This window comes from Condylura cristata, unplaced genomic scaffold (genome assembly GCF_000260355.1).
Source record: "Condylura cristata isolate star-nosed mole 26May11 unplaced genomic scaffold, ConCri1.0 scaffold00026, whole genome shotgun sequence".
NCBI classification, from domain to species: domain Eukaryota; kingdom Metazoa; phylum Chordata; class Mammalia; order Eulipotyphla; family Talpidae; genus Condylura; species Condylura cristata.
Genome location: NW_004567127.1, coordinates 1,608,673 through 1,620,515, shown reverse-complemented (window position 1 = coordinate 1,620,515; position 11,843 = coordinate 1,608,673). Strand labels below are relative to the sequence as shown.

At 54.8% G+C, this 11,843-nt stretch overlaps 2 protein-coding genes across 4 annotated transcripts in view; one reads left to right on the top strand and one right to left on the bottom strand.

The window, feature by feature from the left end:
* Positions 1 to 1,893, top strand: part of LOC101635554 (Golgi pH regulator) — a 20,858-nt gene extending 18,965 nt beyond the window's left edge. For 2 of the 3 annotated variants that reach the window (XM_012730171.1, XM_004689585.2), the window contains exons 12-14: positions 425 to 514; positions 1,206 to 1,271; positions 1,343 to 1,893. In XM_012730171.1, the coding sequence (XP_012585625.1) occupies positions 425 to 514; positions 1,206 to 1,271; positions 1,343 to 1,549 (363 nt within the window). In that variant the 3' untranslated portion in view covers positions 1,550 to 1,893. The remainder of the gene's footprint in view (positions 1 to 424; positions 515 to 1,205; positions 1,272 to 1,342) is intronic. The other variant, XM_012730172.1, reaches the window with a different exon arrangement.
* A 467-nt stretch (positions 1,894 to 2,360) lies between these two features.
* The window catches only part of PDZK1 (PDZ domain containing 1), a 34,477-nt gene continuing 24,994 nt past the window's right edge, over positions 2,361 to 11,843 (bottom strand). Inside the window, exons 5-10 of the mRNA XM_004689470.2 lie at positions 11,398 to 11,446; positions 11,094 to 11,289; positions 9,314 to 9,510; positions 4,777 to 5,001; positions 3,898 to 4,185; positions 2,361 to 2,801 (exon numbers count right to left, since the gene is read on the bottom strand). Coding sequence (XP_004689527.2) covers positions 2,748 to 2,801; positions 3,898 to 4,185; positions 4,777 to 5,001; positions 9,314 to 9,510; positions 11,094 to 11,289; positions 11,398 to 11,446 — 1,009 coding nt within the window. The 3' untranslated portion in view covers positions 2,361 to 2,747. The remainder of the gene's footprint in view (positions 2,802 to 3,897; positions 4,186 to 4,776; positions 5,002 to 9,313; positions 9,511 to 11,093; positions 11,290 to 11,397; positions 11,447 to 11,843) is intronic.

Here is an 11,843-nt window from a genome sequence, read left to right as displayed (position 1 = left end):
GCTCTGCAGCGGTACAGGCGGAAAGGGCGTCCCGGGGCGGGCAGGAGAGGGCTGCTTGCCCACGGCCGTACTTCGGTTGTGAAGTGCCTTGCGGCTCTGTCACTCACGTACTGAAAACAGTCGAGCTGCTGTCCAGTCCCCTTCGAGTCCCGCTTCCCACGGCTCCCACTGCATGATCGTCGCGTGCGTCACCAGCTCCGCTCTGATGTTGGGGTTTCCCGTCACTTCCCTGCACTGGGTTTCTGTTGTCCTCGGGACCTGGCTGCTGATTAAGAGCTCCTCGCTTCCCATCTTGCCTAAATGATGTTCCGAGGTCAGCCGGGCCGTGAAGGCCCTCACCGTCCCTCGGGAGGGCGTGTCTCCTCAGCCTTCGCCTCTCAGACAGACATCTAATCGTGTCTTTTCCTCCCTCTGCGGCTGGCAGGTGAAGTTCTGGTCCCAGCACATCTCCTTCATTCTGGTTGGAATAATCATCGTCACCTCCATCCGGGGGCTGCTCATCACGCTGACCAAGGTGTGTTGTGGCACAGAACTAAAAGGGGCGCGGTTAGGTATGGCCCCTTGGAGGTCGCAGCGAGTGTGTCTGAGATCTCAAACGGAAGCCGTGAGTGTTTAAAAGACATGCCGAAGGCACGTCTCCCACGGCGCCACCAGCCTCCAGAGTCGAGCCGGCAGCTGCAGGTCCCGGCTGGTGTCGGGGAGCGCGTGAGGAGGCCGGTCCCCGTGCAGGAGACGGAGCGGAGTGTCCCACGCGTGACAGCGTAGCCAGGCGCCGGAGTTAGCGCCGTCAGTTACGTCCCGCGGGTGGGGGTGGCGAGGTCCGAGAGTCGTTTGAAAGGAGAAGGCGCAGGGCAGGGCAGGGCGCTGCAGCCTCTGGGGGAGCGCGGGGGCGCGCCGAGGCCCCGGGAGCCATTACCGGGCGGCCCTCTGCCGACCTCCCCAGCGGGGCTAACGTCACATGCGTTACAGTTCTGGAAGCCTTGGACAGGGACAGGAATTCTCTCGCGTGACAGTGTGAGTTAAACCGCCCTCCACCCGCTGGCCGAGACGCACTGGGCCCTTCCTCGGCAGCCTGAGCTTCCGTGGCCGAGGGGCCGCCTCAGGACTGTGCCCTGGAGGGACGTCACTGAGTGGTCGCCCGTGCGCCCCAGTGTCCTGCCGAGGACGTGAGCGCTCCCTGAATCCGCCTCTCCCTCTCCTGACAGTTCTTCTACGCCATCTCCAGCAGCAAGTCCTCCAACGTCATAGTCCTGCTGTTGGCACAGATAATGGTAAGTCCGGCGTGGGGTGGGGGCGTGGGGCTGCTCGGCCCGCCCACACCGGCGACCTGCGCGCCTTGCAGGGCATGTACCTGGTGTCCTCCGTGCTGCTGATCCGCATGAGCATGCCGCCCGAGTACCGCACCATCATCACCCAGGTCCTCGGCGAGCTGCAGTTCAGCTTCTACCACCGCTGGTTCGACGTCATCTTCCTGGTCAGCGCTCTCTCCAGCATACTCTTCCTGTACCTGGCGCACAAGCAGGCCCCAGAGAAGCACATGGCGCCCTGACTGCTGCCCCCTCCGACTGCTCGGCCAGCGCCATCGGACTTTGTCGTGAAAGGGCAGAAACGGAGCCCGGCGCCTCGTGTTTTAAACAGCGCTGGGCAGCACCTTCGGCCCCGGCCCCGCCGGCCTCCCGCCAGCCGGTCGGCCTCAACACGAAGCCGGGCCTGAGCCGAGCGGGGCTCCGCCGGGAGCGTCCCCGGGCCGGGGCGGCGTGGAGGGAAGGGAGGCGGGGGAGGCGCTGGGACTCGGTGAGAGGAGTGGGAGGGGCGGACGGAGCCAGGGCTGCTGTGCGGCCCAGGCCCGCGGGCGGCTCCCCGACTGCCATTAAAGTCAGAGGTTGTACCGGCCTCGGATTCGTTTCATCAGAGCATCACTGCTCGTGGGGCGTAGCGTGGGCGGGGTGAGGGGCGCCGGTCCACGAAACAACCACGCAGTGACCTGTTCTTTCCTGGGGGGGTGCTGAAAGGCACGGAGACCGCCTGCCAAGGGAGACGTCAAGTATGTGACTTTTCGTGTCCTTTTAGAGTTATTTGTGATTACTTTCAACTCAGTAATGTCCTGGCTTTTCCTTTCCATCTGCCTTTTCTGCTGTGGGGTAAAAAAACGAATGATGTTAACTGGTGAAGTCAGTTCCCTGTCCTGGAACTTAGTTTTTTCATCTGTAAAAGGAAGGAATGCAAGTTAAAATCCTGAATTTGATTACCAGGAAGTCTCTTTACTACTGAGGTCTAATTCTGCGTTCCGCTGTGTTGTGGGTCGCTGGAGACAAAACAAAGGTTAAAGCCTGAAAAGCTGAGCAGGACGAGCGCTTCTCAGGTCACAGCCCCTGACAGCGAAGGTGCACACATACTCAGGAGACTTTTGCTAGTATTTATTTTAGCGACCACATTCTTACAAAAGCATCAATTTACTATCTGCTCAGGTGTTTTAATTAGCAGCTCTCACAGGGTACAGGTTTATGCATCATCTCCGGCCTCAGGCAGCCCGTCGAAGTAAGAGGCCCCATCACGCAGCGGCAGTTGAGTGGAAGCGTGGAAGGGTCACGGAAGAATCACTCCCGCCGTAACTCTCCTCAGCGGGACGCCGGGCGGGCGGAGGCGGCGAGCCAGGGCTGGCGTTGAGCGCTTCTCTAACAGCTAGTGAGCGGCTGGCGGCTTCCCGTCGGTGCCCAGAGTGGCAGCAGCGCAGCCTCTCTTCATGCTCACATCTCTGTGTCTTCAGAGCTGGAGGAAGCGCACGAGGCTGAGCTATGGGCCTGTGCAAAAGAAAGCGGCGTGTGGGAGCGGAGCGGAGACCAGGCGCTGAGCCTCCTGGGCCGCCGGCGCCCGCAGCCAGGCGACAGGACTTCTACACCCCACTCTGTCTCCAGTTGTCACTCAGCACGCTTAGCAGTTTTTGTCACATCTGTTTTTCATGAGCCAGTGTGGTGCTATCCCTGCCTTCCTGTCGTTAAGAATCAGGTTTTTAAAGAGAGCTGTTTTAACGAACGGTCCCAGCGTTTATTACTTGCAGTGTTAGGAAGTAGGCCTTTGGGGCTGATAGGCCCCTCAAGCTCGCTGGCCCTCCTACCATGAGGCAGGAAACCAACGGGCAGTCCGCACCCTGAGAAGACCAAGGTGACCCCGGGATTTTGGATTCCACACACTTCGGAACTAGAAGTGCGTGCGTGTTGATCATAAGCTCCCAGGCTAAGGCGTGTTCCTGCAGCAGCCAGACAGACCAGCCGTTAGGAGTCGGCATGTGTTACATTACCGGTCGAGAGAGCTAACATAATGGAACAAAGAGAATCCTCTATCCCATGTAGACTTTGACTAAATCACTCTTGGGCTTTAAGTTCATCTATGAAAAGAAATTCAACAAAACAAAATCTGAGAATTACCAAGGAACTGGCCTAAGGTAAATACATACAGATTGTGTTTTTTCTTCCCTAGTGCTAAAACTTGAATAGCTGATGGTCACGTAAAACACAGTACTGTCTAACAGGAGCTGTTGGGGTACTTTCATGATCTCGGTTAACACAAGCTTGAGAAGAAGCCTACACATCACCCCTGTCCCGGAGGAGGGGAATTGGCACAGAGGAAAGAAATCTTTTTGCCCAAGACTGATGGACGGCCGCTCCAGAACCTGGCTTAGACAGTCCTGATCGGGGTGATTCTGGTGGTTCCCTAGTCATTTTAGTGAACTTCTCTCCTATAGACAGCCGCTGCCAGCGTCACCGCTGGGAAATTAGGAAACGTGTTGTCCTTACACACCTGTGCCTCACAGCCGAGGTGTCCACACGGCCTTCCTGGGGCATGGGGCCGCGTGGGCTTGCGCGGGTGTGCCCCTTCGAAGAAGGCGCGGCCACTCACCCGTTCCCTGGGCGCGGGCGCGTCGCCCTCCACCTGCTCCGGGGCCGCCTCGGGGCCCGGGCCGGCGTCCAGCGGGTCGGCCATGGCGGACACGATGGGGATTCCCTTCGCCTGGAAGTGCGCGTAGGCCTTCTGCCCGCAGACGAGGAGTGTGACTTCCTTCCCGCAGCTCTGGATTCTCTCCACCACCTTCTCGTAGGCCTCGCCCTGCACGTTCACCCCGTCCACCTCGACCAGGACGTCCTCGTCCTGCAGCCCGGCCAGGCCGGCCGGGCCGTCCTTCTGTACCTGCGAACAGAGGGCCAGAGCTCGCGCTTCCGGACACGGAGAAGGGCACGTCAGGCCGGTTGCCCTTCGCAAAGGACATGAGTTTGAGGATTTATTCTGAGCCGGTAATTGTTTCTCCTTGAGAAATTCACTCTCAGGCTGTCCTGCTTATGAAGCCTACAGGCTCCATTCTCCATTCTCCATTCTAACGGGCCGAGGGGCCTTCTCAGTCCTCGGGATGAAGGCGTCCCGCTTCCCAGGTACCCCTCCCTCCTTCCCTCCCTCCTAGCTTGAAAGCTCCAGGGTCAGCCGCTCTGTGCACCCCTGCCGGGCTGGGTGTCCCAGACCAAAGGCCAGGAAGCTAACGGGGCCACCAGGTAGTCGTGCCACCTGCCTGCCTGGTGGCCGTGTCAGTTACGGCATCTGGAATCATCTGAAGAGGCAGAACGGATGACAAGGTGAGTTTAGGCTGCACCAGTTACCCTGAGAGGGACCCTCCACTGAGCCCAGGTGAGACCCTGACAGGGCTTCAGCACCCACCAGGCTCTCGTGGGCGGGGGAGAGGGGCCGCTACCCGGCTGTGCCCCTGGACGCCGGGGCCAGGTCACCTACCTCCTTGATGAAGGAGCCCGGCTGGCCCTGCACCGCGTTTAAGTGGAAGCCGTAGCCGCTTTCTCCTCTGACCAGCCTGCAGAGTTTGGGCCTGTGGTCCCCTGCCGCCTCTGTAGTGTCTGGACACGAGGCCTCCACGGGAGCAGAGGCAGCAGCCCGAGCCTCCTTGACAGAGCCGTTGGGCAGTTGTTGACTTTGGTAATAGAGGACCGGAGAAAGATGAGCCTTCGGAGCAAGGGGAGGTGAGTGAGTGAGTTGTCCACTGGGGTAAACGTGCTGTTTAACCGGCAAGGGCGCACTGTTCCACGCCTTTCCCGACCCTGCTAGCGGTGGGCCGTAAGATTCTCTACTCTCCCACCAGAAAAAGGACCGAGACCGAGCTTGGCGATAGCGTCATGGGTGTAAACACACACGAGCAGAAAGCGGCGCAGAATGAGGTCCGAGGACCCCAAACTAAGCCCCGTGGGCTTGCTGGTGCATTCCAGGAGCCAGCCTGTGCGCGTGAGAGGGCCCTGAACGGCCTCAGCAATCCCCACGGGACGATTTCTCACGCTGAGGGCCCTGCCCAGCTCCTCAGTAAGGTCTTCAGAGCTGAAGTGAAACACTTTCTCTAGAAAAAGTGAAGGATAACTTTTACCACTCTGAAGATAGGAGACCAAACCACTGCACAGTTGCAGCTGGGGGCTGGGAGGGAGAGGAGAGACTGTTCCAGCAATTTCCCAGGGAAATCTGACAGCACTCAGAAGTTAGAGGCTTACTTGTCACGCCGGCGGGCTCAGTGGGACCAGTGCCAGGAGGCCGAGTGCTGACTGGCAGGGCGGCGAGGCCTCATACGGGTCGTGCGAGGAGCCTCGTCACCCCTCCGTCACAGTGTGAGCATCTTGGTTGTTCGGGAAGGGGGTCAGGGAGCCTCAGCTGCAGAGACTCTGCTCCAGCGAGCTGCAGACGCCCCCAAGCAGCAGGCCTGGGAAACCCTGCTTCAAGCCCACACATGGCCACAGAAGTCAGTCGCAGGCCTGGCCTCACTCCTTGCCACCGGGAATATTCCTAGTTCTCAACTCCAGTCCATCGAGTGATGGTGCTGAGCAAAGGTGCATCTGACTTGATTTAAGAACTCAGCTGACTGGGTTTCATTGAGAGTGAGACAGGAAGTCTCCGTCTGTTGGTGTAAAATCTTCTTCCTCTGACTTGGCTGTGCTCGACTCTGAGCAGCCGTTGAGTTGCCGCTGACCGTGTCCAGGACACCCGGCAGGCACTGGCTGGTAAAGGAGGCCCGGTGTGTGCTCTGCCCAGGTCACTGCTCGGCAGCCGCTGCACTAGGTTAGGGCCCTGCTCTTCTCACAGACCACATCTTCCTCTCATCGAATGGCCCCAGCTAAGAGCCCTGCTTAACCAGCTAAGCAAACTTCAGACCTTGCCACGTTCACTTGCAAATGTTCCGCCTTTCTCTAAAATGTGAAGAATGAGCCGAGTGACTCCTCGCGTGCAGAAATGCCTCTGCCGAAAGCACCCAACAGGCAAGCCAGCCGACCCGACAGTGACCCGACAGTGACCCGACAGTGATGGCCAGTGTGAGTGGGCACAGTAATGCCAAACACTGAGTTTCTGCTCATCGTTCACTCGAATGCTTGCGGGTGCAGTAGGTGCTAGAACTATTCACTGGGCAGATTTAGATTTCGCACAAAGATCCGACTTCCATCCCCACCCCCCTGAGGGACTCAGTTTCAGGAGGAAGAGAGGAGAGGACGAGAACGGGCGCCGTAGGTCTACCGTTCTCCGGTGCCAACAAAGACAAGCTTCACTCACTCATCCAGCCCCGAGTGGGCGTAGGGCCCGAGCAGAATCCGCTTTACAGCAGCTGGGCGGCCCCGGCCTTTCCCACCAGCCGAGAGCTTGCACTCGGCAGAAGCGTCGCTCTCCGGGCCGATTCCGCGCCGCTAGGCCAGGAGCTAGCTCCCTACAGTGTGGCTCTCCATGGTCAGGCTGCGCAACGAAAGCCTCAAAAATAAGCTTGATCCTTTCATACGTATAGTTGGAAAGGTTCTACAATACAGGTATAATTTTACCATAATTTTTATCTTACAAATAAAATACGTTCATCTCAGCGTAACGGCGTGCAACTGGCTATCGTCACATCACTGAAGCTGCGTTGGCCCATCGGGGAGGTGCTTCCTGTGCCCCAGGGACATGTCTATGTCTGTGCGTGTGAGGTCAAGTCGTTCCTCGTGTAGTTCAAGTTCTCTTGAATCTTATGTTCTGCCTATTATTGATATTGAGGACTGAACCACTAGTATATGCTAATGGTGTATGCTATTTAATTAGTGTACACTGATACAGCTACTGGGTATATTCTGTCAATTTTGCTTCCTATATTTTTTTCTAGCTTTGAGGTGTAATTGACAGAATTACACTTAAGGTATGTACACATGACTTGCTATACATGATGAAATGATCCACAATCAAGTTACATAGCCCTCACCTTAAAAATTATCATACAGCTTGTCAAATTCTTGAAGGTGTTCTCATTTCTTCCCCAAAATCTACTAAAGCTACACACTCAACTGAAGGCTTCCAAACCACTGCCCTGGTGACCTTGTAACTACCCCCCCTTGGAGCGAAGCACAATACTGATTTGACAAGTAACAGTTAGATAGGTCAGACATTATTTTGAATGCTTTAAGCACCCTCTAGCCTCCTTCCCAATCGCTACCCCATCCTACAGCTGAGGAGACCGGCACAGAGAGCAGTTTGCCAGGGCTACCAGTAATTCCGGCATGGTCCAACCAACTCAGCAGGCGAATATGGTCATCTCCAAAAGCATTAAATTACCTTTTTGCATAGAGGCAGAGTATCATTAAGTTTCAGTCTTTCCAGTAGCTGTCAAAACCAGATCTCATCATTTAGAATTCATATGATTTCCGTTTGAGATAATCTTGTACTTGAATGCCTATTGAAACCTGGGCTTACTAGTTTCTTTATTCTTTCTGTGTTGACTAGATATTTTAAATACCAGTAAATTAACTATTCATCACACATTAAGTCTTATGTATGACTTATGTGTGTTAAATGTTTTTTACTTCCCCATCCAAATGTGATAATAAGCTTGCTTAGGATAGGAACAGAGTTTGCTCCCAGACAGCTGTTGAGGTTGGCATCATTCTGGTAGCAACTGTCATTAGGTCTGGGTTTTCCACTAACTAGAAGCCCATTCATTTGTCTACCCAGTTCACTCTTTCAACCTTTATACAAGTCTCATAAGTAAGGTATTAGAGTAAAATAGACACATCTAAGGAACGGAAGAGAGAATCCTAAATGAACCTATATGTATGTTCAGTTTATGACAAATGAGCCAAGAATATACCATTAAGAAAAGTCTCTTCAGTATTGGTGCTGAGAAAGCTGAAAAGCCACAAACAAAAGGAACTAGACCACTCTCTTACACTATACACAAATTGAATGCAAGACCTGAGCCCATAAAACACCTAGAAGAAAACATAGGCAGTAAACTTCATGACACCAAGCTTAATGGTATTTTTGGATTTAACAGCAAAAGGAAAAACAAGTGGGACTATATCAAGCTAATACTTCTGCACAGCAAAATACATCACCCACAGTGAAAAGGCAACCTGTGGGATGGAAGAAGATACTAGTTCATATCTGGTAAGGGGTTAATACCTAAAATATAGAAAGTACTCTTATAACTGGGCCGCAAAAAAAAGCAAGTAAATGTTTTTAGAACGGCAGAGCATCTTAATAGACATTATTCCTAAGAAGACACACAGATGACCAGCAAGCACCCCCAGCAAGCAAATAAAGCCCCAGTGTGACTGCTCACACCTGATACAACGGCTATTATCAATAAGTAAGAAAAGTGGAGGAAAGAGAATCTGCACTGTTGGTAGGAATGTAAATTGGTGCCGTCACTGGAAAACGGAGTAGAGATTCCTCAAAAGATTAATAATGTTAACTACCATATGATCCACCAATTCCACTTCTGGGTACTTATCTGAAAACAACAACTCTGATTCAAAAAGACAAATGCACCCCCAAGTTCATTGCCACGTAATTTACAGTAGCCAAGACATAGAAATAACCCAAGTGTGTATACCGATGGGTGAATGGGTATTTTAGACACACACAGCTGAATATTATTCAGTCACAAAACAATGAGTGCTCGCCATTTGCTCCAACATGGTGGACTTCGAGAGCATGGTGGGTTTGCGCTAAGTGCAATAAGTCAGAGAACGACAAATACGGTGTGGTGTCCATCACGTAGACTTCAAAAACAACAGCTAAGTTCATAGGTAAGTTCTGGGCTGTGCTGTACGGCGTAGTGACCATATTCAATACCCTGTTGCATATTTGAACATTGTAAACAGAATATCTTAGAAACATCAGTACCACACTGCGCTTTGGTTCAGCCTTAATGGAACCTGTTAGGCCACTTCCGGTGTGAACAAAGTAGTGCCTCAGCCGAGCGCAAGGACTTGCATGACCGCCACAGACGTAGCATGCACACGGCCGCGCTATCACTCACCAGTCGGTACAGGCTCTCGGCCTCCTTGTCCACCACCAGCAGCGATGTCTGGTCCCCGCCCTTCCTGATCAGGTCCACCACACTGTCGTGGTCCAGGGACTCCACAGACTGGCCGTTGACAGCAACTACCAGGTCATTGTTCTTCAGGCCTGCCGCCTCCGCTGGGCTCCCAGAATCTATGTCCTTGATGATTTGACCTACCCAAGAAGTAAAACAAAAATGCGGCATTTCTGCGGGAGCCCACGGCCCCAGTGACACAAACACAGTGCTGCTGTCCCTCCCTGTCCAGGAAGCCCGAGAGCACCTGTCCAGCTGGCCCTGCCCAGAGCCTGCTCCGGCAGCAAGAAGAGGTGGTACAGGGATGATGTTTCTAAGTGTCTGACTTAACCTCACCAAAATAGCATCCTCAGCAGAAGGGTCAACAGATCCCAAACTGAAGGGTTAACAGATGCCCAAGAAGTCCGCAGGCAGACAGGTCCATGCGTGCCCAAGCGCCCTAGCCTGGACGGAAGGTCCTCCCTGGCTGCACCCGCCCTCCTCGGTGCGGCCCTCCTGCTCTCCAGTCCATGCGCTCAGGCTGCCCAGACTGCCCTGTCTTGGCCACACAACCCCTGTCTTCCTGGAAGGGCTTTCCTGGCCCCGGCTCCAGCTCCTTGTCCATCCCAGTTGCACTAAAGCCTTGACTTGGGCCACTTCTGCATGAGGCCCCGGGACCATTAGTGAGGAGGGGTCCCCTGAATTCCCACCCCTCCCTAGCCCTTATCCAGGGGCGCCACGCACCAGCTTCAGTGGTGCTCACAGTCCTGTTTCCTCTACTAACTAGGAGGCCCCTTGACTGGAAAACTCCCATCCAATTGCCTTATATTCTCAAAAACCCTGAGCACTTTTTTTATATATAATATTAACCAAATCAATATTTGGTTACTAAGTGTAAACGTACATACTGAAAGCGGCAGCTTCTGGTGAGCAACCATTTGCATGGTTACCCGAGCCTCCTGTCGAGCCGGCACCTGCCCTGGGGGACTCCCTTTAAGATTTACTTCTGCACACAAGAACTGGGGTACAGGCCTGAGGTGTGGGGTGGTGAGAGGATTCACCAGAGGCAGAGTGGGGAACAGAACAGGCGGTTGTACTGAAACACACTGCTGAGGGGGGCAGTGGGGAGACAGGAGAGGTCTGCCGCACTCTGGGGGTCCCTCCCTGGCCGGCTCAGAATGGAACTCGTGCTGCAGTGGTTGCGGACAGCCTCATAGTGCTGCACTTCAACCTGTTGCGCCGCCAGGGAGGGACCAGGACTTCCCGTTCTTCGCTGAATTTGGTGGCCTGAGACTCCTGCTCCAGTCTGATCCTGGATCTGGACCACGCCTCCTCCTCAGAATCAGTGGCGTGTGGACTGTCTACACAGTTCTCAAATTTGCATTCCATGACAGTAGCTTCAACTCAGTTGAAGGGATATTTACATCACCCCCCAAATAAAAGCTATAAATAATAGGACCCCCCCACCCCACAGGGCCAATTCACCAACAGAGTGCTACTGCCCAGATCCCAGACTGCACCAGGCAACCAGCTGCAGAAATTCGGGACAGCCAGCATCAGGCCCCCTGGACGTGAGCGCCGACCCCATGACGCCTTTACTGCCCCCTCGTGCATCTGGTAGGGAGCTGGAGTCCAACAGAACTCGGAGCCAGACCCGGAGGCCAGATGAGCGCCACCGCCACGCAGGCCGCCACGCAGGCTGCCACGCAGGCCGCCACGCAGGCCGCCACGCAGGCCGCCTTACCCTTGTGTTCCGGGCCGGCCTTCAGGTAGAAGCCGTAGCCGCTGCTGCCCTGCTTCATCTCCACGACCCGGGGCTGGTGCGGCAGCAGTTTCACACTGGCTGTTTCTCTGTTGAAAGGTAGCTGCTGCTCTCTGTGGCGCTTGTCCGTGTCCTTGTCTACCAGCAGGAACATGAGACGGCTGCCTGCCTTCTTCACCTGCAACAGCACACACAGGCGCGTCAGCATCGGCCTCCAGGAGGATGCCAAGGTGCGCGCTCTCGCGGCTCAGCAGGAGCGGGGCCATGCCGCTGGTGTCGGTCTCACTGCCGTAGCTCGTTTCCCTTCAAGCATGAGCTCACCCACATACGTGCTCCTGAAACCCAGGGAGAGCTGGAATCCAGAACACCCAGAATGGTACTTAGGGAAGGCTAGAATGCACACTAGAAGAGAGATGTGCCAAGAAAAAGATCCACCAAGAGAATCCACCAAGGTCCCGTGTGACCTGGAAAACACCAGCATGATTTCCCTGTGCCCTGGAGGAGCTGGGACATGCAATGGGGGGACGGGCCTCCCGACACGGCCCGTGTGCAGCTGTTTTCACTGCCATACTGGTTATCTTCAGCTTGCAGTAAAGCATTTCAGTAAGATGGACTTGAAGTTCAGAGGGAACTCCCAGTCAGATAGGAATACGGCCCAGTCGGTAAAGTGAAGCATCTTTAGAACACTTTCTTCAGGGTAACGTGAAATAGCAAAGGCTGTGTGCCAAAGGC